General features: G+C 34.6%; 1 protein-coding gene across 1 annotated transcript; it reads left to right on the top strand.

The window, feature by feature from the left end:
- The first annotated feature begins 3,721 nt into the window (after window positions 1-3,721).
- Window positions 3,722-23,962, top strand: EIF3E (eukaryotic translation initiation factor 3 subunit E). Its single transcript, XM_039355614.1, has 13 exons — window positions 3,722-3,879; window positions 6,051-6,165; window positions 6,781-6,898; window positions 7,705-7,747; window positions 9,348-9,452; window positions 13,579-13,704; window positions 16,103-16,227; window positions 18,454-18,580; window positions 20,018-20,119; window positions 20,639-20,748; window positions 22,368-22,470; window positions 23,246-23,380; window positions 23,798-23,962. The coding sequence occupies exons 1-13, from the start codon at window positions 3,790-3,792 to the stop codon at window positions 23,834-23,836; spliced, it is 1,338 nt and encodes a 445-aa protein (XP_039211548.1). The 5' UTR covers window positions 3,722-3,789; the 3' UTR covers window positions 23,837-23,962.
- The last annotated feature ends 1,673 nt before the right edge of the window (window positions 23,963-25,635 follow it).

Below are 25,635 nucleotides of genomic sequence, written 5' to 3'. Positions count from 1 at the left end.
CAGAGAGCTGGCAAAATTCCAAAGGTATATTTTTTTCCCTACATCATTTTCCATGGAAAAATGTCCAAATCGCCTTTCATGGAAGAAAAGACTACATACAACTTGGCTTGAGTATTCTGCTAATAATTCCTTCCATTTATTTACAGAAATACTATCTTGCTTCAGAATTTATCCACAGAAGCTATTTTAGGTCGCTTTGCCTTTAAGGCTGATAACATGGAATTACTGGAGGGCTATTTTCAGTCTGGAACAGCTCTCCAAAAGAAAACTCATTCTTGATGCTAATGTAAAACCCAGGTGTTAAACAAAATACAAAAATCAGATCACCAGCTTGTAAATTATTCTTTGCATTTTGTGAAGTATGCATTAGACTAAAAAGCCACGTCTTAAACAGCTTTGTTAATTCTATTCAAGCCATTTTTATATACTTCCCCAAAACAGACACAAGGACCTTTGTCTCCCAGAAATTAAAGTCCACTTCAGTGGCAGTTTGGATAATGAAAATATTCTGCAATAATAAACACACAGGGTCCTATTCAAATTCCATATGCAGACTTCTCTATTGTTAGAAGCCAATGAAGGTCATGGATTTAAGCTTTTATAGTCCTCCAAGCCCATTCAGAAAGAAATCTTGCTGAGTCTGGAAAAAGCCTTGAGCAGAACCATCTCCTAGAGAGAATTCCTCCAGCCATAGAGACTTTAATTATTTCCTTTCTCAGCAGGACCACTAATCCCGAGACGCCAAAGATATTGTAGACTTAAAACAAGATGTTTGACACTTTCCAATTTAAAAAAACAAGAAAAAAAAACAGTACTTCCCTAAAATTGCAATCTGGTCTAAGAATAAGCCACAGTGAATTTAACTGGGCCTACTTTTGAACAGACATAGGATTGCACCATAATGAATATAATAAGCAAGCATTATAGCATAGACAAATTTTATGAATCAAGTCATATGTAAGAAGGCATTTTTAAAAGTGATGGTTTTGGTAAAACCTCTGAATGCTAGCTTAAAGATTGCCGAGCTTTTTCAGAGAAGATGCTGAATTGTCTGCTAAAAAGTGTAACAACTCATAAGTCTACTAACTTCAGATAAACATGACCCTTACCTATAAAATCCAGTCCCACAATTGTGCAACATAAAATCTGTGACAGTGTCTTTCTCCTTGTAAATTAACTATTATACGTACATGTTGAGCAATCCTCCTGGATGCTCTGAGGCTACATCAAATTTTAAGGTACCAGAGGCTGCGTTCATACAACACATTTAACCGCAATTAACTAAACCATGGATTATTCAACCCAATTTTCTTGTTTCGTAAGACCCACTAAACTGTGAGTTAACCATATGGCATATATTTGGAAATGCTGATAAGTTTGTAGTTTATGGTATGTACAAACACAGCAAGCAATAAAGGCCAGAAACTAATGTGATCATACTGTATTTTGTAAATATAGCACAATACTAAACCCAGAAAATTGGGTTAATTGAATCAAACATGATTTATTTAATCATGGGTAAGTAGTCTGTACAAATTTAACTATATTATTCTTGTTTCTCTCTATCTGCTTCTTTTCTGATGAAGCACACATTGATTATGAGATGAGGGAGTTCTATTTCAAATTAGTCTATTTTTAAATTTGGGATGGACGAGGAGATCTAGCTGGTGCAAAGTTTTGCAGGGGTGTTTGGCTTCAATAGACATTCCTGAAATAGCCCTCTGAAGCAGCTCCACAAAGCAACAGAAACACTTTTTCAAAATCAAAGATTCCAAGATCACATGGAAGTTAATGCAATTGCTGAATAAGACTAAAGGCTATTGGAAGCATCATGCCCATGTCCTTAAGAAGCACATCTTAAACTTTTCTCACTTTGATCCTTTCTACTTCAGGGCTTAACAAAACTTTCATCTGCTACCGTTTGGTGTTGATCTTATAGATCAGGGGTCTTCAAACTTGGCCGTTTTATGACTTGTGGACTTCAACTCCCAGAATTCCTCAGCCAGGCATAAAAGGGCCAAGTTTGAAGACCCGTTATAAATGCTGCCTGACAAGACAATCACTGCATTCGTATAGGCAGGATTTTATAGAAAAAAGTCAGACATATTTCACTGTATCCAGATGTACCCCATGCTAACTAGGGAATGCTGGGAACTGAAGTCCAGGCATCTTAAAGTTGTCAAGGTTGAGAAACATTGCTGCAGATACAGTAGTTCTCTATGGTGCTTTCTTCCTTGCTTTTGAAAATAGAAGCTGGGGCTCTGCCAAACCCTAGTTAGGGGGAGAATTGGAAAAGGACAAAGAGAAAAACGGAGAGGTTGCTTCTTGTGCTGTGCTGCTTTTTAGCTGTGCAGAAGTGAAGTGCCTCTTTCACAGCAATCCCTACCCCATATAAAATACCCTTTATCCTTTGGCATGCCTTTTAACGTTCTAAAAAGCACTCAAGATCTGGCTTTCCCCCCAAGCACTGGGATAGGGTGAGTTTTGTGAGATGAACCTACAGTGCCTAATTTTTTGGTTTTAATAGAATAACAGAGTGGGAAGGAATCTTGGAAGTCTTCTAGTCCAACCCCCTGTTCAGTCAGGAAACCTTATACCATTTCAGACAAATGGTTGTCCAATCTCTTCTTTAAAACTTCCAGTGTTGGAGCATTCACAACTTCTGAAGGCAAGTTGTTCCGCTGATTAATAGTTCTAATTGTTCTATCGAAAATTGTTTCTCTTTTACAGAATCTTCCCAGATATTGATAGGTCTGTGGTTTCCTGGATCTATTTTTTCCCTTTTTTTGAAGATGGGAACTACATCAGCTCTTAATAAATTTGGGTTAAATATTTGTATTGTACGTAGGTGTGGCTTTATCTCTTGGTTGTGAACCACCCAGAATTTGGCATAAGATGGGTGGGTATATAAAAGTTTTAAATAAATAAATTTCTTCTCAATGCATCTTCCAACAAGAAATTCATTAACAGATGAAAGAGGGAGGGCAGGAGCCAGGCTGAGCAGATAGGTAATATGTAAGTTTCTAAAATAACTTGTTAGATTTACTCCATATAGCTTGGGATCTTGAGGCACAGCTGCAATACCTTTGTAATTTTTACATTAGGTCCAAGACTTTAGATTTCTCTTGTGGCCTCATTCTGCTTGCTTTCATTTTGTTTCACTTGTGCTCATCTCTGTGACCAAAATACAACTGCAACTACAATCACCAATATTTTAATCTAAATATCTTTGCATTGTGCAATTCCTGAGGTTACTTTGATTCGTGAGCCATAGCCATAGGGTTCAGGTTAAGATATCCTGAGCACACATTATATATCAATGTTTTCAACCGCTGCAACTTTAAGATATGAGGACTTCAACTCCCAGAATTCCTTCAACCAATATGCTAGCTGGGAGAATTCTGGGGATTGAAGTCCGTACGTGTTGACGGCTTGGGAAACTCTGCCCTACACTGCAAGATACGAGTTGTCAAGGCAATCCTATGCGGAGAGACTTCCAGAAACCAAACCACAGCCCTACAGCTACCAAGCCAATGCTTTGGAAAGAGGAGAGCGATTGCAAGCAAAACGTCCACCCGTTTAGGACTGAAGTTTTCAGTGGAGGATGACGTAAAAAAGAAGCGTGAATTATGCGCATGCGTAGCTCATGCTGACGGCTAAAGAACCGCCCGGCTGAACCCATCCGCTAGAGAACCGTCGGGCCCGCCCTAAAGCGCATGCGCATTTAAGATTAGGCGTGCTGGCTGCAGCGTGGTTTAGACCCGCCTTTTCCTCAGCCGCCTGTCCAAGATGGCGGAGTACGATCTGACTAACCAGATCGCGCATTTCTTGGACCGGCATCTGGTCTTTCCGCTCCTCGAGTTTCTTTCCGTAAAAGGGGTGAGTGAGGCGACCGTCCACTCCACTACCCTCTGGGATTTGGGGCCAAATCTCCCCGGAAGGCGGCCAAGGCCCGCATAAGCGGGCCGCACTCTGTGAGGCGCGGGTTTAGTGAGGCCAGTTGCCATATGCGGGGCGCGGTAATTGAGGTTCGCGGGTAACGAACCGTCTTGCTGTGACTTTTCCCAAGTCACATTTGTAGATTTAATACCAGACTTCTACTAAATAGCCGACTGGGCAGATCTAGGACAACATGCAATTCCGTTACTAGGATGGGAGACCACCACGAAATCCCAAACCCGTTAGAATGAAATTCAGCTGTTTCCCTTCCCCTTCCAATCGATATGCTTGTACAGGTGCCCAGGAAACTAATGCAGTAAACTACCTGTTATTAAGAGGTTTCTTTTGAACTTGGAGCCATTTCTGTATAATGGAAAGTAAGGCTTTTAAAGTTTTAGAAAAGGACCGATTTGAGATCATCTCCGTCTATGTAATATGGAAGAAAAACTGGGGTGGGCACGGCGTCTGGATGACGCATCCGGCCCGTGAGCCGGCAGTTTGACACCCCTGCTTTAAAGCATCTGTTTCGTGATCACAGGAAAAGACATGGCTGCTTTAAAATGTTAGGACCAGGTGCCCAAGCATACTCATTTTGGGGAATTGAAGCTGAAATATTGCCATCCTATTATTTTAGTTTCCTAATTCAGTATGTTATAATGGATTTGTAATTATTACAGTACAGAAATAACTATACAAATCTTAGGATACTAAAATCACTAGGCTACCAATCAAATAAAGTGACTGAATTTCATCCTCAGTTAAGACTTTTATCAAAGATTCATATGCTATGTCACTTAAATACAAAATCTAATGCATGTTTCATTCTGAGTTATTTATATTAAACTGAAAATATGTTGTTTTATTAATAGAATATGCTATCAGCTGATTTTTTGTATTGATACATCTATATGTAAATTTAATGTAAAGACAAAATATAAAAATTTAGAATCAGAACTATGTATGAAATTACTTGTGAATCACTGCAAAAAAAGTTTTCCTATAATGCTTACAGGTTTTAGGCATTGTTTAACCACAGGAATATATAATGAAATAGCTCTTTCCCCTGGAGTTGTGAATTTCCAGTGTGAGGCCATGACAGCTTTCTTTCTTTAGTCTGAGAACTAATATAAGGACAATATAAACTAATAAATTGTAATGTTCCCTAACTTTGTCCACCAAAATATGATTAGTGCTTTTTTTGGATACAGCTTAAACCCTGTGTGTTTAATTGAAACTGTATAGATTACATGTGATATGGTAATATATTAAATTTATATACCATTTCAACAATTCAGGAAGGTTCACAACAATCAAAGAAATTGTACAATAAAATCAATTTTTAAAAGATAAAAGATGGCAAGCATGATGAAGTGAAGGGACTTGCTTTACAGTTTAGAAATAATTCTTTTGATAAAAAACAATCATGATGGATGACTTGAAACTAGTAAGTTAAACTGAAAGCATGAAGTTAATTGCTCAGGTTTCTTGATTTTATAAATAAGATTAGAGAATTTTGCAAATCATGCCAGCTAGTTAACTCATAGGACTGTAATTGCATGTGGTATCATAATGAGTTCCCTACTAATGATTTTGATAACTGTCAGAGTCCAGTTTTACTAATATCAGATGTTGCTTCTTTATGTAATATGATAGGGATGCACGTAAACTAACACTACAGCATTGTGGCATCACAACACAAGGCCAGTTTCTTTTTTACTTGAGTCAGTGTTGTATACATGTCCCAAAGGGGTAGAGCTTGTAACATTGCTTTCAGCATTCTGGCAAAAGCAATAGCTATGGATACTGCCCAAAGTGATGAACTTGAGATGAGCAGCCATATAAATTGAAATAATAAAAATTAAATAAAGAAAACTGGTTAGATCCAATGTTAAATTAATGTATTTTTATTTGATCTATGTGATTTCTAAATTCTCTCCTCTTAATGTCTCAAATCTTTAAACTTGTAAAACAGATTCATAGTATCTAAATAACAGCTGGTTCACTGTTAAACTCATTGGACAAAAGGTTATAAAACTAAAGAATGGTGTGTTTAAAGAAACCTGAAATTAAAAGAAAACATAGGAATTCTTTCACACATATTATTTTTCCAGATATATAATGAAAAGGAACTACTACAAGGAAAACTGGATCTTCTTGATGACACCAACATGGTGGACTTTGCTATGGATGTCTACAGAAATCTTTACTCTGATGATATTCCACAGGGTATGTGATTTGCTTTTAAACAGAACTGTTGCAAAATCTGTAATCAGTCTTCACAGTTCAAATGAATAAAATTCATTAAAATCTTATAGTAAACTTGCAATTAAAAGGTGTAGAAGAAATATTCTATAAATTTTCCATTCTACAAATTTTCTTATTTATATATTCATTTGCATTTCCATAATCTTTGTGTATCTCCAATTGGGTACAGGTAGTCCTTGATTTACCATACCAGTTTCTGCTAATGCTAGAGGAACTTTAAAACAAAACAAAACAAAACAAAAAAAACTTTGGCTCAGTCTCAGATTGCGGTAATTCATGGTTTACACAGAAAACCAAGTTTTCAAATTGTGTTCTTCAAAAGGAAATACAGTAATAGTTCCTTTCTTGAAATGAGTGTCGCATTTTACCAAGCCCCAAATAATAAAGTTACATCAAGCTTGTATACAGTGTATCTAATTTGATGTTAAATGGTAACATACATGTATAATCTATAAATTTTTGACATTTATGTTTTTAGTAAATTGAAAATAGTTGTGAATGATGGAATACATAGTATTATATACGTATGCTTAGAATTAGAGTTTGCATAGATGACCCAATATATTTTTCATTCAGCCTTACGTGAGAAGAGAAACACAGTAGTTGCACAGCTACAGCTGCTTCAGGAAGAAATGGATCCAATTGTTAAAATGTTTGAAGACAAAGAAACCACACTTCAAATGCAGTCCACCAGGTAGTATTTCTACACATGGTTTTCTTTTGTTACACACATGAAATGTGCTGCTTTCCTTCAGTTAAAGCTTTTTTCTGTGGGTAAGCAAAGTGAATCACACTTAATTGAGCAAGGGTTTTTAATAAATATGCTTAAAGCTTTGGATTAAATTTAAATTTAGACAGCTAGCTTGGTTGATTAGGGTGCTGGCTTAGAAATCAGAAAATTGAGTTCTAGTTCTCCCTTAGGCATGAAAGCCAGCGAGGTGACTTTGGCTTAGCCAGTCTCTCTCAGCCCAACCCATTTGACAGTCTGTTGTGGAGAAAAAGGGGAGGAACAAGAAGAGAACTAGGCATTTTTGCCACCTTGAGTTATTTATAGAGTAATAATGGAGGACTAAAATCCAAATCACTAAAATATTTCTGATTATAAATAAAATAGGAAATAATGTTCAGCAGATTTTATTTAAATTGTGGGATTGATTTAAAGATACACAAGCAATGAAATTATAAGCTTGTATCTGTTTACCCATAAGAGGAAAGTAGTTAAGATGAGTGCACAGAAAATGTTAATTATATTTAAATATTTACTTAAAATGTTAAGTAAATCAATCCAATTTGTTTATATCCTGTCAAAATATGATTAATTGTGGTTTGTTGCATGGGTCAGTTCATCATAGTTAAGTGTTAAACAAGGCCACACTTGTTTTAAAGGAATAGACTCATTATCCATAAAAGGTGTAGAATGAATTAACTTTTAGTTAATTTTAATTTTTGAAGATTCCTATCATAGCCAATTATAGATTCATTAATTTTTATTTATTACAGGGATGGTCGGGTGCTATTTGACTACTTAGCTGAGAAGCACGGAGTATGTATTTACTATTAAATCTGTAAAACCAAGTTAAACTTTTATTTTTGTCTTGTTCTGTAAATGCAACTTGTGATTCTCAATAAAAAAGGAACAACATTTATTTAATAGTGATATTAAATATTCCTATCATTGTGATTACTTGTTATAAATTTAAATTTTATAATTTAGAAATTAAATTATTCTTGATATTGGCAAATAATGCCTATTATTGAAATTCTTTCAAATTATGATTAGAAAGTATTGAAATAATTGCTTTCTGAGCAGGCTGTAGAACTAATTAGTATTCTGAAATAAAATAATAAAAATCAGAATATAAAATAAACATTCCTATCTTCCATTTCAGAGGTAATCTTCTAAATCTCTGTCATTAATCCAATTTACTCACTTAAAGTATTCAGGATTATTCTTGCAAATCCTTTAAACTCGGTGGTAAACCACTTTCCAGGCAGGTTTTTAAAGACTACAATTTGCAAAAAATACAGACAGCCTGTAAACTTTAGTAAATAAGGATAAGTAGGTAAAGCAAAATAAGATGCCCTCTTCCAGTAACAGAGCATGAATAATTCAGATTGAATTATTACCCTAATTTATTGTGCTCTATTATCTGTCTAAGTAAGAGACTTGGAAGTTTTAATGCAGGAATACTCAGTATGTTTAGTTCATTTTAAGGAAAATAAATTAGATCCCAGCCTAATTGTTTCATAAAGTTCTTTTTTGCTGACCAAATAACTCATTGATTGAAAGTGTAATTATGTCCCATTCTGGACTTTGTATAGTTAAAGCTAGTTTCTATACTTGGTAAATTACTCTCATTTTGGTATTCCAGTATGTGGCCTATATGTGCAGCTTAATAAGATGATTAGTCATATTAAATGTAAGAGAAGTATAACAATTTTGAACATTTTTCTGTTAAAAAAATCATGCTTAATAAAGCATAAAATGTATTTGGGAGAATCTAGTACAAACTCAGTACAGATAGTCCTGGATGTACACCCTCAATTGGGACTGGAATTTCAGTTGCTAAGCGATGTAGTCATTAAGCAAGTCAAATAACCAAACCAGTTTAGTTGGATGTTAAGCGAATCACATCGTTAAATGAATCTGGCTTCATCAATTGACTTTGCTTTTTGGAAGCTGGCTCAGACTGTCGCAGATTATAATCACGTGACTGCAACACGCTGCAACTATCATAAATTCAAGCCAGTTGTCAAATGACCAAATTAGTATCATGTGACCACAGAAGTGGTATGATGGTCATAATTTCAAGGACAGGTCATAATTTATTTTTTCTAAGGCTGTCAAAACTTTGAACTATCCTTAAACGATTGTAAGACAGGAACTACTTGCAATAGGTTTCTATGTTCAGTCTGAAGTAGCAGGACAATGTGATGTGATATTGTCATTGTTTTGCCATTGTATATTGGGCTTTGTATTTGGGGTTTTATTCCTGTAGGCTGCCTGGAGTCACCATGAGGAAGTTAGGTGGTCATAAATTTCCTAAACAAACAAACAAATATCCAATTATAAATTTTTAAAGAAATGTTAAACCTTAAATATTAACCTTTTCTTGATATTGCTTATTTTTTATGTTTTACAGTTTAGACAAGAATATCTAGATAGTCTTTATAGATTCGCAAAATTCCAGTATAAATGTGGTAATTATACAGCAGCATCAGAATATCTATACTTGTTTAGAGTATTGGTAAGTATCTTTGTAGTATGCTTTTAAATTATGGTCCAACTTTCAACTAGATCTTCTAGACGTGGCTGTATAATATTAAATTCTACATAGACTGCACTTTAATTTAGGGAATAATTCATATGGGGATGTCTATTTTTGAGAGGATATTGTCATTTTATATATTACAGAAGTTTTTATTTCACTTTCTAACTTTAGATGGCTTATATTTCTAAACACTCAAAAGTACAGTTCATAATATCAGTAAAGTTTGTCAAATGTTTGTCTGCTACTTTTAGCTTTTGAGAACCACAACAGCATCTTCAGGTCTGCATGTTTAATTCTTAAGAGAAGTCTGGAAATTTTGTATTTCTGGCTTGCCTGAATAGAAATACTACCTTTGCTTTAAATAGAACAATTTCTATAGTTAACTAAACTAAAATTTTAAGTTTTAGGAAGCTTGATGGTTATTTAAAAATGTTCTTGATATAGTTAAAAGTCAGCACTGACTTGATGGCTGATATCAGTATAAGTTGATTACCAAATAAATAAACCTAAGGATTGTGCATGTTTGCATTTGATTCCACAAAGGTTTTCAGAGAACATAGAGCTAACTTTTTAAAGCAGGTTGCATTTTTTCCTGGGATTATGTGATTGCAGACAAGCATATTGAGTTAAATCAGAAGCACTGCACAGACTCAATAAGTAGCTATGCAAACAAGAAATAAAGATCAGTTGCGTAGGCTTATTATATCTATTCTTCAGGAATATATCTGTAGATTGTTTGATACATTTTGTTCAGTGATTGTATGTATAACAAAATTTGGTTTAAATAACATGGCAATACCTGTGGTGATGTTCCTTGTTTCCTAGAGGAACCTATCTACTCCTAGCAATGTCCATGCCCCCCACCCATCTCAGAAGTGCCAACTTCCTGACTTGCAAATAACTATGATTTTTAATATCATGAAGAAAACTAAAAACATAGGTATCCATCTTTTTAGTGTGGATTTATGAGTGTGGGTTATTGATTTATTTCTGATATTTCTGGTTTTCACTTGTTTACTTTTTTAGTACAGTAAAGTGTCATGTTAATTGGATTTTAGTTTTAGCAGACTTTGGATTCAACAAGTTTCTGTTCATAACTGCCCACAATTAACTAATGAAACTCATTGTATTGGAAATAATGTGGAAGATTTATTTCTGTTTCTGTTATATGCATGGAAATGACCTTGATTGATACAAATGGTGTTAATAATGCAAATAACATCTTTGAATATTTAATGGGTGTTTAATAGTAATGGGCATAGTACACAAAAACATCCAGAGGTTTACTATATGATCTATTGTGACTGTCTAGGGAGATTCTCAGTCATCTTGATGACCTGCACAGGAAGCTGACTATTTATCATAGATGGAAACATTTCTAAGAACAACATGTTTGTGTCCTACCTGTGTGTTTTCTGGTTGTTGTGATTCCGGCCTTGCTTTAGATTGACACTGTGTTTTGACTTGAATCCTGCCTTGGAAACGCTGGATTTTTCTTGCCATGTCAGCTTCCTAGTGGATTTAAGTTTGCCTGATGGATTTATTTTGTTTGAGAAACTTTCCAGTGCTTTGTGGAGTCTCTGGCCATTGCTCTGTGGACTAACATTGGTCTGCTCGTGCTTGTGGCTGGACTTAATTAGGACAGTGCTAGGTTTTTTGGTGAAGGGAATTGCTGGGGAATATTAATAAACTCACTAAACCACAGTTATGTGTGTATGTGAATGAGTGGGGCAGCACAGTTGTTTACAGATAAAGTGAGGCTAGTAAAGAATACCACTGAATTTAGCAGTTGCTGTTGAAAATTTGTTTGAGTTTCTTGGAAATCAATGTCCCTGTAGTGGACATTCTGCTGGGGTGTGTGTGTTTGTGTGTGTGTGTGTGTGTGCATATAGAACAGCTATTCTGCTGACTTCATCCAACGTCATCACCAGCAACAGGCGCCATATGCTGTAGATGATAGGCTTCCAATCACTACTACTAGGACCACACTCCCCCATATCCATGGAATGTCAGAGACGGCTGCAAGAATATTATCTGAGCATAACATTAGAATGGCGCATAGACCCAATCAGACTCTCCGAACACGGGTAATGCGCCCCAAAGAACCCTTGCCTATGAGTGAGATGCCATCAGTGGTATATCAAATTAATTGTAATAATTGCGCATGCAATTATGTAGGTGAGACCACGAAGCGTCTTCGGACGAGACTACATGAACATCAAACACCATGAGCAGCAGTCCCAAGTGTGGGCTCACACTGTAGAACACAACCACATGTTTAACTTCACTGAGGCCAGGGTCATTGCTCATGATGCAACAAAGGGCGGCCGTCTGCTAAAAGAGGCATGGCTATCCAACAAGCATTCCATCAACCGGCATATTGAACTGTTACCAGCTTATCAGACATTACGCCGGCAGATATCTTTAAATAAGAAAACTGCAAAGATGAAACAGCCACAGATCCTCACTAATACAAACAGGTCAAAAGAGGATCATATCCCTTCCTCAATAAACTTAGGGTCACAGCAGATGATTGAGGGGAGGCAGACGGTGCCAATGAGTGACAGCAGGGGATTTGGAGCCAACATGGACAGCAAGAAGGTAACAGCCAGCTGAAACGGCATCGCATATGCAAATGCCAGAAAAGCAGTCTGCTCAGGGCAGAATACACACTCCACATGGGCAGGGCGTGAGGAGAGGAGCAGGGTGCCTAAATTTAAAGAGCTGTCAACAAGTGCGACGGCAAACAATACAGCAATTAACTACAGGGGGGCGGGAGCTGAAACAATATAGCAATTAACTAATGAAACTCATTGTACAGGGGGGCAGGAGCTGAATAGACCGATAACACGCTCATTAGCCAAACGCTTGGCCTTACAGAGACTATAATAACATGATTCTCAATCCTGGCTAGAACTTTGACAATGTCAGCAGACACTGACGAAAACTAAGTTTTTGAATAAATACTTCAGTCTCGGTGATCTGTGTTTTAGTTTTTGAATATGAATATACATGAGACTCGTATCTTCAAAACTATTTTATATAGCAAAATTTGCCATTAGAGATCTTGTAATCTTATAGCGGGAAAAATAGCATTATGTATGTGCATTTAAACATGGATGGACAGATGATTCCCCTAGTTAGATGATTCCACTAAAGGACATCTATTACAAAATTTCTGAAGTGCATCTGTATCAATTTTTTTTATGTCTCTCGATAACAATATTTAGTCTGTTGAAGAAAGATTTAACTGTTTTTCTTTGAATATCAAAGCTTATGAAAAAATACTGCTTAGGATAGAAGTTTAAGCATTGGATAGTGCGTTTTCTTTTTTACTGTATTATTTCACATCAGTATTATTTGAATTAGTAATGTCCTAGTAAACTCAAATTTTATATGCATTTTTTCATTCTAAGACACGATGTTATTTATAGTCTAACATGGAAGTTGCATCTTTTTTTCCAGCATTTTTTTTAAAGTTAGAGAAAATGTAAGAATTGATCAGAAATGACCAAGAATCAAAGTATACTTTTTGAATGATGCTGCATTAAACTCTGTTATCTTTATTCAAAATGAGAAACATAAGTAGAATATTACAAGTGCCATTATATTACATCTTGGTTGAAAATTTATAATGATCCAATCAGTTAAACAGTTAGTGGCCTGTTTTCCTGTCTAGATTTTCTTCATTCTGATTAGGAAATATTTTCAGTAGAGTTGAGGTTTTACTAGTTAAGCTTTAAACCCTTTTAAATTACTGCGTGAAACCCCAAACTACACTGAAGTATTGTTAATGAAAAGATCATTATTGCTTGAATTGAAAATCCTGTGCAGAAGCTGTGGTTGCCAATTCTCCAGGCTTTCCTGTTGTTTTAATCTCCAGCTGAATCTCCTTGGAAATGCCTACTGCTGATTGTTTCCTTGAAAATCAAAACTGATTTGCTAAATGAAACACAGCCCATTTTCCCCAAATTGTGGAGCAAGTATGTCAATGGCATATTCTCTCTCTGCTGGTGCCAGCAAGTCTCTAATCAGAATGTTTGACCTAGAGAAATATTAAATTATTGCGGTTATTGTAATCGGATTCACTTATTTAAAACAGGTTCCATCAACAGATAGAAATGCTTTGAGCTCACTCTGGGGAAAGCTGGCATCTGGAATTCTGATGCAGGACTGGGATGCCGCCATGGAAGACCTTACAAGGTTGAAAGAGACAATTGATAATAATGTGAGTTTGTTTTTGTTTGCTTCGGGGGAAGACACCTACTGGATGTTGACATATTTAATACCAGCTCATGTTTCCCTCAGATATATTTTTGTGACTATGCTCTTCAAAGTCTGTTTCAGAGAATGTTTTCGAATTTTTACATGCCTGGAAAATGAGCTCAGTCAGTTAATTATTGATAGCCACTCTTAGCTGAAAGAAGGTTGGAGTTCTGCTTTCAGAATTTCAGGGCTAGCTCAAGTAGTTAGTTACCAGGAGGGTCCAAAAGTGTAAAAGAAGTATGCATAATAGTGCTTTCTGTTCCCATACTGCTTTTGTGCTTGGAACAGTATTGGAATTTTTTTATCTACTTAGAGAAGCATACCAAAATGCATTGTATAGGTAATAAACTGCTGTTATAGGTGAAAACAGAAGATAGTGCCAGAAAAGAGATTATAATATATTAACTATATATAAACTCAATCGAATCCTTCAAGATAGACAAGTATTTTGGAGTCGAACAGGCAAAGAGCAAGTAGAATTAGTAGGCCATACAGAATAAAGAATAGGAACAGGATAAAATATATTTTATCTTTAACATGTTATCCTTTCACACTTTCAGAATAGATTACAAATCAGAACATATTTCATGGTTGCCTTCTATTCCTTTTGGGGCATGTTAAGCAAAAAGAGTAGATCTTAAATTTCTTAAAACTTCAGGTCCATCAACAAGTTATAAAACTTATTTTTCAAGGTGGAAGAATAAAACACTTCTTTAAAAATGGAACATTTTCCCTTTTTAAAAAAAAAACTTTAAAGTTAATGCCTAGGAACGTTGAATACAAAGTTATTTTAGTTTAAACCAAGGATGTGGGCTATTTTGGGTAAATATTTCCAAATATACATCTTTGAAGATGCCAGCTGAATTTTGTTGTCCTTACCAAACTATCTTTTTAATTATTAATTGTACTTAAACGTATGGTATATGCTTTTATATGGATTCCAGGGTTGTTTTGTAATGATACAATTGCACTTCACTAAAATTTTTGAATTGGTTTCAGCAGTGCAGTCAAGCTCTTAGTAAATGTTTCTTCCTCTTCTCCTGCTATATATGTCCCTGAGGACAGTACTAGCCCTAGTAGTGTATTCTGGATCTCTCTGCACTCTGGCACACTACTTGTTTCATCCAAGCTGACCATCTGTATGTACTGCAGATAGCCCAGGCATTAGCATCAGAAATCTAATATTCTGTATCATTATCTTTGCGATACCTCACCAATGACAGAATGCAAAAAGATGTTATTGATTTTTTCTTGGCACTGAAGATGCTGATACAACCTCTAACACATTTCTGGAAAGTTTCTCAGTGTTCTTGACAAACCCTCTTTAAAAAATAAAAAAACTTCCAGAGAAACAAACCAAAACAGCCTGAAATTAAGCACTTCGGGGAGTAGAAGACATGTGTTAAATGTGAAAATGGATGCTGTTTGGCTTCCATTTCAAACGTTAATGTTTTTGCTGGTGTGGGAGCTACTCAAAAAGTACACCATGTAAAATCTGCCATTTTATCACCAGATTTCAGCAGCATAATCTTATGTTAGAGACCTACAAATGGAGTCATGCGAAGTCACTTATGGCTTGTTCATTTCTGCCATTAAGAAACTAATGGGAAAAGGGGCTCTTGCAATGGCTACTTGGTATTGGTTTAGTTATTTTATAAATTACATGGCTGCCCATCTCATATACATGACTCTGGGCATCTAACAATAAAAACACAATAAAAACAGTTAAAAAAAACAATAAAAACATCAATAGCATAACATAGCAGCCAAGAACATTTGTAACATGCTACATTAATTCAACCATAGAGTATGCTCCCATATACTGCCAGGACCTCTGTCTGTAAGACAAAGTCAAGTTTTTAATGCTTTGTGAAAGGTCAGCAGAATCAGAAGAAGTGTAATCTCAGGGGGATGATATTCCGGAGGCTCTTGTCCTTGGTCCCACCACAAGGAACTCTATGGTGGAGGGAAGAGACCATTCCTTACTTGCCAGGAAATAGGTAGACACCCCTGTGCTGGTTTCATTGCATAATGCAGAGTAGGGAAAGTAAAGCAGCAATAGTCTGTCCTTACAGTGAGGAATATATAGTATGTGAGCAAAATAATTTTAACTTGCAGCAATGTTCATAACTTGCTTTTTGTCACAATTTTAATATTAAAGGTAGAACATAAGTCAATTAGTTGCTTGCATTTTCTTCAATTGGAACATATTGCTTGGTACTGCTGAACACAGGGAACTGTTAAGAAGACCAACTGAATACTCTCTCTTAAGAAACATTTCTTTGAGTCCTTAGCTTCCAAATATCAAAACACAAGGTTTAATATTTAAATAATTCTAATTTTGGAAATCTCTTTTTCAGTCTGTCAGCTCTCCGCTCCAGGCTCTTCAGCAGAGAACATGGCTAATTCACTGGTCCCTCTTTGTTTTCTTCAACCATATTAAAGGCAGAGATAACATCATCGATCTCTTCCTATATCAACCTCAGTGAGTTATATTAAACTTACAGACAACATGGGTATAGAAGTTATTCCACACCTGAGCATATTAAAAGATTTAATGGGAATAGTTAAGAGTTATTGTATCTTTCTCAGATTGTTTAGATCAGGGGTCCCCAACCCCGGTCCATGGACCACCACTAGCCGTGGCATGCCAAAAACCGGTCCGCACAAACAAGCCAAGCCCCATCTGCGGGATGCAGGCAGCACATAAAACCATGCACCCTCTAGTCCGCAGAAAAACCTCTCTCCACAGAACTGGTCCCTTGTGCCCAAAAGGTTGGGGACCTCTGGTTTAGATCATGCAGGAAAAAATAAGTTTTCAATATATTTAGTTCTCAAGTCTGAAGTTCAGTTCAAAATGTTATCGAGTAACCAGTGTTCGTGCTTGTTGAGAATGCCGAACGTTGTAATCCAATTCATCTGGAGAACATCAGGCATGGGGAGCATGTAAAGAAGAATGTGCACTTAACAACATTTGACTTGATTATGGTATATTTTTGCAGTAAAATGTGCTATAAGATATGCATATTTTAAAAATAATTTACATGCACTTACATGAACACAGCCCCTCTCTGCTATTCATAAAGCAGCCCATCTTTTTTCTGGCTTCTGGGCATCCTTGAAAAAGCTGTTGATGATGATGCTGTAAAGGAAGTGACTCTTAATACAACTTTTAAACTAGCCACATTTTTTTCAGGCTCTTTTAGAAGCCTTGAAAAAAGTTTAATGACTAGCAGATATGTACTATGTTGGGCAATTCCAAAGAGCTATTTCTGAATCATTTTTACATTTTCTATAATCCTGTGGCCATTATTATTATTTTTTTAAGAGGAGAGTAGCTTTTTTATTTTTAAAAAAATGCAACTTTAGTTTAGCATAGGGTATAGATATATTTAATGTCTCTTACCAGAGGATTTTTAGTAATAGCAATCCCAGGGGACTTCCAAGAGATTCACAAAATTCAATTTGGGGCCACAGGGTTGTCAACAGCAATTTTATAAAATGATTTGTTCTCTTGTTCTCAGAATGGTTGAGTTTATACAACGGACTAGGCCAAAACAAAGCAAACTTAATTATTGCTTAGCATATCAAGAAACTGTACTAATAGTTATAATAATAGTTCCATAGTAAGGGACACTTAACTATTACTGCTGCTACTAATGTTAGTAAGGAACACTGGCTCATAGAATATTAGTAAATATATGTAGGGTCATGCCGAATACATATTTGAATGCCTCTTGTCAGGAAACAGTTCTTTGTTGATGAGCAAAATTGGTTAAATCCATGCCAACTTTGAAAGCTGCTAACAAAGCATTTCATAGATACTTCTTTTAAAAATAGCTGAAATTAGCAATTGATCTTTATCTTTTAACTTGAAGCTTTTTGCAATAATGTGATGCAGGACTCAATAAAGAAATATTACAGGTGAAAAACCTTTTAGTAGCATCTGGTGTAAACACAGAAGATCATTTCTCCTCTGCTTTGGTTACTGAAACTGTATTACATTTAAAGCTATCGATGATTTTAAGGAACACAGGCTATCAATTTCATTGAAATTGGGTAGTGATGTAAGTGTTTCATGAGGTAATGCACTGATTCACTGCCGTTGCACTATGTTCCAAGGGCATATGATTTATCATAAGTTGTGGCCATTATATCCAAACAATATGTATGATTTCATTTCTAGATTGAACATACTCAGTTACTGTCCTCCAAATAGTTATAATAAATTATTATGTACTATATTGTACGTAGTAAATATTTGAGTCATTCTTCTATCTGTAACTTTGTTTGCACAACGGCACTGAGCTCATATTTTGTGCCATAATTCATTGGCATAATTCATTATTAAAACTAGTGCACATTTTGTAGGCTCTGACACTTTAAGGGTTTTGAATGGAAATGCAACTTTCTTTAAAATTGTTCCAGTACTGTTATGTGTGCTGCATTTTAATTAGTTTATCATGGGATACATCTTTAGGTCTATAGAAAGTTTTAAGTTGGATTTGAAGTCCCAATTTTCTGATCATTACCTTAAAAAAAATCTGTTTCAGAGACTCAACTTGTCTGCTCAGTGCTTGCTTATTTAATCTCTAAATAGCCTTTGTTTGGCTACCATAAATATGTAAATAAATGGGATTTTTCTGGGTTCATAACAAATAATTGCATTCTAAATATTTGCTATATCTAAATAATACTCTTATTTATTCAGATATATTAATGCAATTCAGACAATGTGCCCACATATTCTTCGATACCTGACTACAGCTGTGATAACAAACAAAGATGTTAGAAAAAGAAGGCAGGTATTGAAAGACTTAGTCAAGGTTATTCAGCAGGTAAGGAATATGTACATTTTTACAATTACTGTGGGTTGCTCAAGATTTGTTTTAAGTTACTTTAACAAAAAATAAAATTTGAGGTTTCTGTGCTATAGGCAAATAAAAAGTCTTCTTCAGTGTATTTTTAATCAAAGGGGCCTTTACATTTACAACATTTGTATTAAAGGTAATGCATTAGTTTTACTGATTTTCATTGATGCATGTCCTTTAAAAATGCATTTAGGTACATACATTTTAGACAGGTGAACTAAAAGGTAGAAGCCCAAAGAAGCCATTTAATGTGTGGGATGACCATTAATAAATAAATAAAAACAGCCCCAAGGTGCCCTAGAAATTGTAACCTCAGATTGTGCCGCTTTCTCCCTGATGAAGTTTTTCTGTGCATGTCTTGTCTTTTCAGCAATGCATATTTGAACAAGAGATGATTTTGGGGTTAAGGACTCAAGTCCTAAGAGGAACACCTCTGCCTTAACTCAATTAAATTAGCCCTATCTTATCATGATTTGTTTCAGTTTACATTCACCTAGCACCAACTGGTTGAGTATTACCTCCAGATAGATATCCATATAATTCCTATCATTCCTACAGATGTTTATAGATGTGCTGCATGGTAAATGAGGGTATTGTGATCAAATACATCAAGAGGATTAGGTTACAAAAGATTAATGTGCCATATTTTTATAGTAAGCAATGCTAGATGATGATGAAGAATTAATATATTGCAATGATTCTGGGTGGTTTGCAAATTTCAAAACAAGTAACAGTACAAAAACAGAAAACAAAAGTAGAGGTCTTTTTTTCCTATCTAACTTGAATATAACGTGTTCTCTTGCTATTGATACCAGACCATTCTTTAAATATATCAGAAGCTAAGAAAGTGATGTTAGGATGTAATACCACTGCAAAATAATCATTTTATTTATTTATTTACTTGCTCATTATACAACATTATAAAAAAATCATGGAATAAGGCATGAAAAACCACTTTGGTATGGTTTCCAGGAAACATACTTAGAAAAAAAGTCCATGAAGTTAGCAGATTTGAACAGTTAAATTCATTATAAAGATAACATTGTCAGCTGTCCAGAATCATGAATTTGAGATAGGCAACCAAAGAAATTGAAATAATGAATAAACAATATATTTGAAAAAGAAATATGTGATCTTAACTGAGAGGTATATAATTTAAAGAGCACAACCTAAAATTAAAGCTATCCTGATAATGCAAGCCTTTTTGTGTTATGAATTTATAGCAAACCTCACTATAAATGTTTGTAAGGACACTGATTCATATTTAAACGGCCATTTTACCTTAGCAATACTTTAAAACTGATTTACTTGCTTTGCTCTGACTTGTGTTGCTATAAATCATATGGGCATTGAATATTTACATATGTGCTTACTATATTGTACAACTACTCTTAAAATATACAGGAATCTTACACCTACAAGGATCCAATAACTGAATTTGTAGAATGTTTGTATGTGAACGTTGACTTTGATGGAGCTCAAAAAAAGCTGAGAGAATGTGAATTGGTAAGAATCTTTTAAAAAAATATTTTAACATTTAAAAGCCAGTAAATATACTCTAGTTATATTTTCTCTGGATGTAGATACATATTTGAAGAGTTGTGGAAAATGACAATTAAACAGTAATAACAATTTGATGTCATTAAAATGGGATTTTTTAAAAAAAGATTTACAAAATTTATCCTGTAACAAAAGAGCACAAAGTTTTAAGTGGTTAAATTCTGAAACCAAGTCAGTAGCTGTCTTTATTTAAACTTGAGGTTAATGCAATATGTTTACAATGTTAAATTGCTTTATCCAAGACTATGTGAATAGATATCTCTGAAGCTCAGTAGTATAGTGCTTCCAACCTTTTATCAGAAGTCAAGGAGAATATGCTGCAGTATGGTTTGATTACCGTATAGAATTCATTTTAAGTTTTGGGTTTTGCATCTTGGAGGGACATTGTCATTTAAAGGAGGTACTTGCTTGCAACTAGTACATATAATCTTGGTTTCCCCCATTGCTCTGTCCATGTCTTAACAGGTTCTTGTGAATGACTTCTTTTTGGTGGCTTGTCTTGAAGACTTCATTGAGAATGCACGACTCTTTGTGTTTGAGACTTTCTGTCGGATTCACCAATGTATCAGCATAAAGTAAGGAAATGTGAAGTACATTAAAAATGTTAATTTCTAAAATCAGATAAATATTGTGGAGATACTTGATTAGTAGCTGAACTATCAAAAAAGAAAAATAGGTATACTCAAATAATCAGATGATTATAGATGATTCTAGTATTGCCTATTGGCTATGTTTCAGATAAGCTGGAAGCTTACAAAAATAACCTTTATAATTCTCAAATTAATAGAAAACTAAATAAAATGCTAAGTTGTTAAAAAGCCACAGAAATGTCATCTGCATAAAGTGTGTTAATAGGATGTCTATGGAGATTCTCAGTCGTCCAGGTAATGGTTGTCCCAAAGGTGCTTTTAGAGGAGGCAACTGGACTTTCTTGTTGTTTTTTGTTTGTTTTTTTGAAGACATTTTGCTTCTCATCCAAGAAGCTTCTCCAGCTCTGACCAGATGGTGGGGAATGGAAGGATTTATATTCCTTGCAGACAGCTGGTCATGTCTGCAAGGAATATAAATCCTTCCATTCCCCACCATCTGGTCAGAGCTGGAGAAGCTTCTTGGATGAGAAGTGAAAGAAGAAATCCAGTTGCCTCCTGTAAAAGCACTTTTGGGACAACTATGTTAACAGGACAACGAATGCTATTTCATATTACAGAGAACAAGATATTGGAATAAGTTTAGTCATGAAGTGACATCTTTGTAAATCTGGCCTAGTAGTTAAAAGCCTTCTTTTGACATTCTTAGGTCTCAGAACAAGTGATCTGTTAAAGCACATGAAAGAGATTTCTAATGCTTTATTGCTTGAATTAATACAAAACCTTCCTTAAACCAATTATTTCACCAGAAGCAAGATGGACATTCAGCAGATTTGTTATAGTTATGTGTTATTTGACTATTGGCTAAAACTATCTGGTTATCCTATTAAAACAAATTCCTTCACCTCTCACGAATATTTTTAAAAAATACTTATACACACACACACACACACACACACACACACACACACATTTACGTTAGCTGTACAACTCCAGTGGAGTCTGGGCGACAAATATATAGTCTATAGGATAACATCTAATTTGGTTTCACTGAGTATGATCTATGAGTTATCTGGTTTCTCTAAAAATGTGGATAGACCAAATTGGACTGCCTTAAGATAAATTGGATGAGCAACAAGATACACTTGTTAAGTTAAGAAATAACTGCTTGTTTTTATGACTACCTTGCTGTTTATTTTTCATAGTTTACTTGGCAAAAAAAATATAGGATTACACTGTAAATTTTAAAGTATCCTATTAAAGATCTGCAAACAAATAACTCTCCTTTAAGATATAAGTGATAGATCACTTTTCTTTATGGTACATTTAGAAATTTTAAATTATATTCAAATGTATAATTTAAGTTTTAATCTTTAGATTTTCTGGAAAATTCAAGTTTGATACAAAGGAACTTTGCCTTTCCATGTTTCCATCTTCTCTGGTTGATGTTGGTTCAGGATTCAAAACCAAACTGACAACAATGTAGGAATTGTGAAATAGAGTATTTAGCTGTTCAGCATAAATCACTATGATTTCAACTCAGGAAGTAGTACAAAGATCAAAATAAGAACAAGATTCTATTTTTTTTTAAATTTCTCTTTCTTCAGTATGTTGGCAGATAAATTAAATATGACACCTGAAGAAGCTGAGCGATGGATTGTGAACTTAATCCGAAATGCAAGGCTAGATGCCAAAATAGATTCAAAATTGGTAGGTTCCATGTAACACTGTAATCTGATTTAAAATGAATTCTTAAAACTCATTAGTTACTAGAACACAAAGAGTTACTTGTACTTTCTACTCTCTTTATGTGTATTTGATTCTGAGATGATTAGTATATGGTACCATCCTAAGATGAATATATAGTTAAGGCTTTGAATGATTTAGACAGTACTATGTACTTTATAGCTTTTTTCTAAAAATACAAAAAATGGTTGTCTCCATAAAAGAAATTAGTCATTAACTAAGTATCTCAAAAAGTTTGTTGCTAAACTTTGGCAACGAAGTGACAATGCTTGGGATATAGAGTTTTAGGGTGTTTGGTTTGGGGGAAAGAAGTCTGAAATGGGAGCTGATTGCCATAAGGAGACTGCCCATTCAATTCCCAGATTTTGTTTTAATGATTGCATGGTCTAAATTTTAAAGGAAGCCATATATAAGATAAAATGAAGTAAGGAATTAATACATTTGGGACAAGGGGTCAAGGTGGAGGTGAATGCTAAAATTTATTGATCTAGGTCGTCACAATGGTTTTTTTCCTAAATTGAGGAATCATCTGGCTATGCTTTGAACATTTGAGAGAAAATTACTGAAAAGTACTTGAACCTTTAAGGTACAATGTACTAATTTATAAAGAATAGCTTAGGTATTAATTTCTACCCATGAAAATCTATAAACCCTCCAGTTTTGAATGTGAGCTCTGCTGAGTATTCAACCTGTAATACCTTTGTGAAGGATTGTAATAAGTTTATGGGATTTCTTTAAGGGCCATGTAGTTATGGGGAACAATGCAGTATCTCCTTATCAGCAAGTGATTGAAAAAACCAAAAGCTTGTCTTTCCGGAGTCAGATGCTGGCTATGAATATTGAGAAAAAACTAAACCAAGGCAGCAGGGCTGAGGTAAGCAGATCTTTTAGTGTCTTTTTCAAACAATATTAAATGCAAAAAAGGAAGACAGTCTATAAGAAGAAATTTGGTCCAATTATCATCCTCAGTAATTCAAAGACATGTAAGTGCATATTTCAGAAAGATCAGGTGAAGAATTAAATTAATTGATACAAGCAAAATAAGGAAGATAGATGGAATTAATAGCTGAGTTTAAAAGGCAAAAAGTGCACATTGCAAAGGAATTTTGTCTGTCTTTTTTTTTTTTTTACATCCACTTCTTTTTATGGGATTCATGGTTGCCTTCTTTTGGAAAAATGTATCTTTTGATACACAAAGTCAACATGCTCTATAGCTGTGCTTATACTTGTTTCATTAATTAGGAATGAAAAACACTGTTTTCTAATTTTTATTTTTACTTTTTTTTTAAAGGCACCTAACTGGGCTACTCAAGATTCCAGCTTCTACTGAAATATTTCTAAAAGCAAAAGAAAACTTTCATTTGATTAAGATTTCAGTTATGTGCTGTTTTGAAAAGATGATAATTATGTAAAGTTTGCAGTACATATTAATCATAATAAAACTGGCTACTTTTAATTGCTTGGCTATCTTTAATTGAATTTGTGAAAAGGTTTTATTCAGGTCAGCAAAACTAGTGATTTCTTGCTTTAAAAACCCAACTGAAATTTAAAAGAATTACATAAATTTCAACTGTGAAAAGCCCATTGTGATATTTTTTTTAAATACAACACTGCTAATATTACAAATTTTCTCCACTTCAACTTAAAATGGTACCCATATTTTCAGTCAAGAATAGTCTTGCCTCAGAGATAATCCAGTAGATGTTTCACCAAAAACAAAACAAAACAAAAAAACAAAACAATCAAGGCTGATACAAGTTCTGCATGAGTCTGTAGCCAAAAACAGGTTGCAATGTTCATTTTTATTCAGGCTACCAATTTTGTGACACCATCTTTTTGGCTACTTTGGAAAAATAAATGGAGAGTACTTCTGTCAGTAACAGTTGTAATAAATGGCAACTTTATTTTGCTGGCTCGTCTCAGAATAGGGCAAGATTGGAGGACAAAGTTTCCATACAGCGGAGTCTATCTTGGGTGCCAGCAGTGCTTAGTGAGCAAGCACCAATTTTAATAACTTAATTTAATTTTAATAATTTAAAAAAATTAATACCGATTTTTCTATAAGCAAAACTTATATAAAGATTTTGTCTATGGCAATTTGTAATTCGGTTTCATGAGAAAAATAAGGTGTTTTTTTTTTAGGTCATTAAAATATATGTTATAGACTTCCAAGTCAGTTCTTTCTGTCAATGTTGGATTGAATACCTGATCCTTTTGCTGCATTAATAACTTAAAATGCACTTCAGAATTAGTTGCTTTGGCAAAAATAACGATCTAATAGTATACGTGCAATTAGCAACCTAAAATCTATTACATGGGTGTGTGTGGGTGGGTGTGTGTTCATGTACACCAACTCATAGTCATAGTTCTAGGTTGGATAGTGTCATCTAGAGATTCGATTCAAACTTCATTCCTTGTATAGCAAGGTAAACAAGAACTGAATCTGACTTTATAGCCCACAGCATTAGCTGCTCATTTTTCTGCAGTGAAGCATGTTAAGAAACTGGAAATTCCTCAGTCATTTGTAACTAAGCGATAAGATAGCTAGTTCCAAATAATTCTAAATTTTTCAAGATAATTACCTAAGAATAATTACAGGAACTTGGTAATGAATAGTAGAAACAAAAGTGGAAGCGTAAAATTAACAGAAATTTAGAAGAACAAGTGGTAAGCTGGCATATCTATTCACAAAAAGCTTGAAGATGACCCATTTTTAGAGAAAAAAAACTGCTACGGTTTGATTTAAAAGAAGAGTATGTAACTTTGATCAAGGGCTCTATTGAACCAGGTAAGTTCCTGTTTTATTCTTTAGCCAGCATTTTTTTTTCTCCTGTAGTAAAGTAAACAGCTCTGGGAAAATCTGGATATTATTTTATAAACAGATGTCCATATAAAGGGAGAACTTTGCAGTATAATTATTCTATTGAAAAATTTCTTGTTTCTAAAAATATTTAATTAAAAAATCTGTTCTTTTTTAATAAAGAATTCATAGCATTTCATATGATATCTTCTCTTTTTTGATCCACAGTAACATCGAAATTAACCACAGAAAAACATTGCTTTTCCCCCTTTGTTTTTTGTTTGTTTGTTTTTAGAAAAATCTTCAAGGGTATATTAGATCTATATATG

The sequence above is a fragment of the Crotalus tigris genome, unplaced genomic scaffold, assembly GCF_016545835.1.
Source record: "Crotalus tigris isolate CLP2741 ecotype Arizona unplaced genomic scaffold, ASM1654583v1 scf7180000018700.580195, whole genome shotgun sequence".
NCBI classification, from domain to species: domain Eukaryota; kingdom Metazoa; phylum Chordata; class Lepidosauria; order Squamata; family Viperidae; genus Crotalus; species Crotalus tigris.
The sequence above is the reverse complement of the archived record's forward strand: the minus strand, read 5'-3'. Positions and strand labels throughout refer to the sequence as shown.

Excerpts from the sequence above, each read along its gene's own strand:
- EIF3E (XM_039355614.1), top strand. The coding sequence starts at position 3,790 with ATGGCGGAGTACGATCTGACTAACCAGATCGCGCATTTCTTGGACCGG. Across the intron at positions 7,748-9,347 it reads ACTTAGCTGAGAAGCACGGA|TTTAGACAAGAATATCTAGA; the intron begins GTATGTATTTAC and ends TATGTTTTACAG. Across the intron at positions 23,381-23,797 it reads ACCAAGGCAGCAGGGCTGAG|GCACCTAACTGGGCTACTCA; the intron begins GTAAGCAGATCT and ends TTTTTTTTAAAG.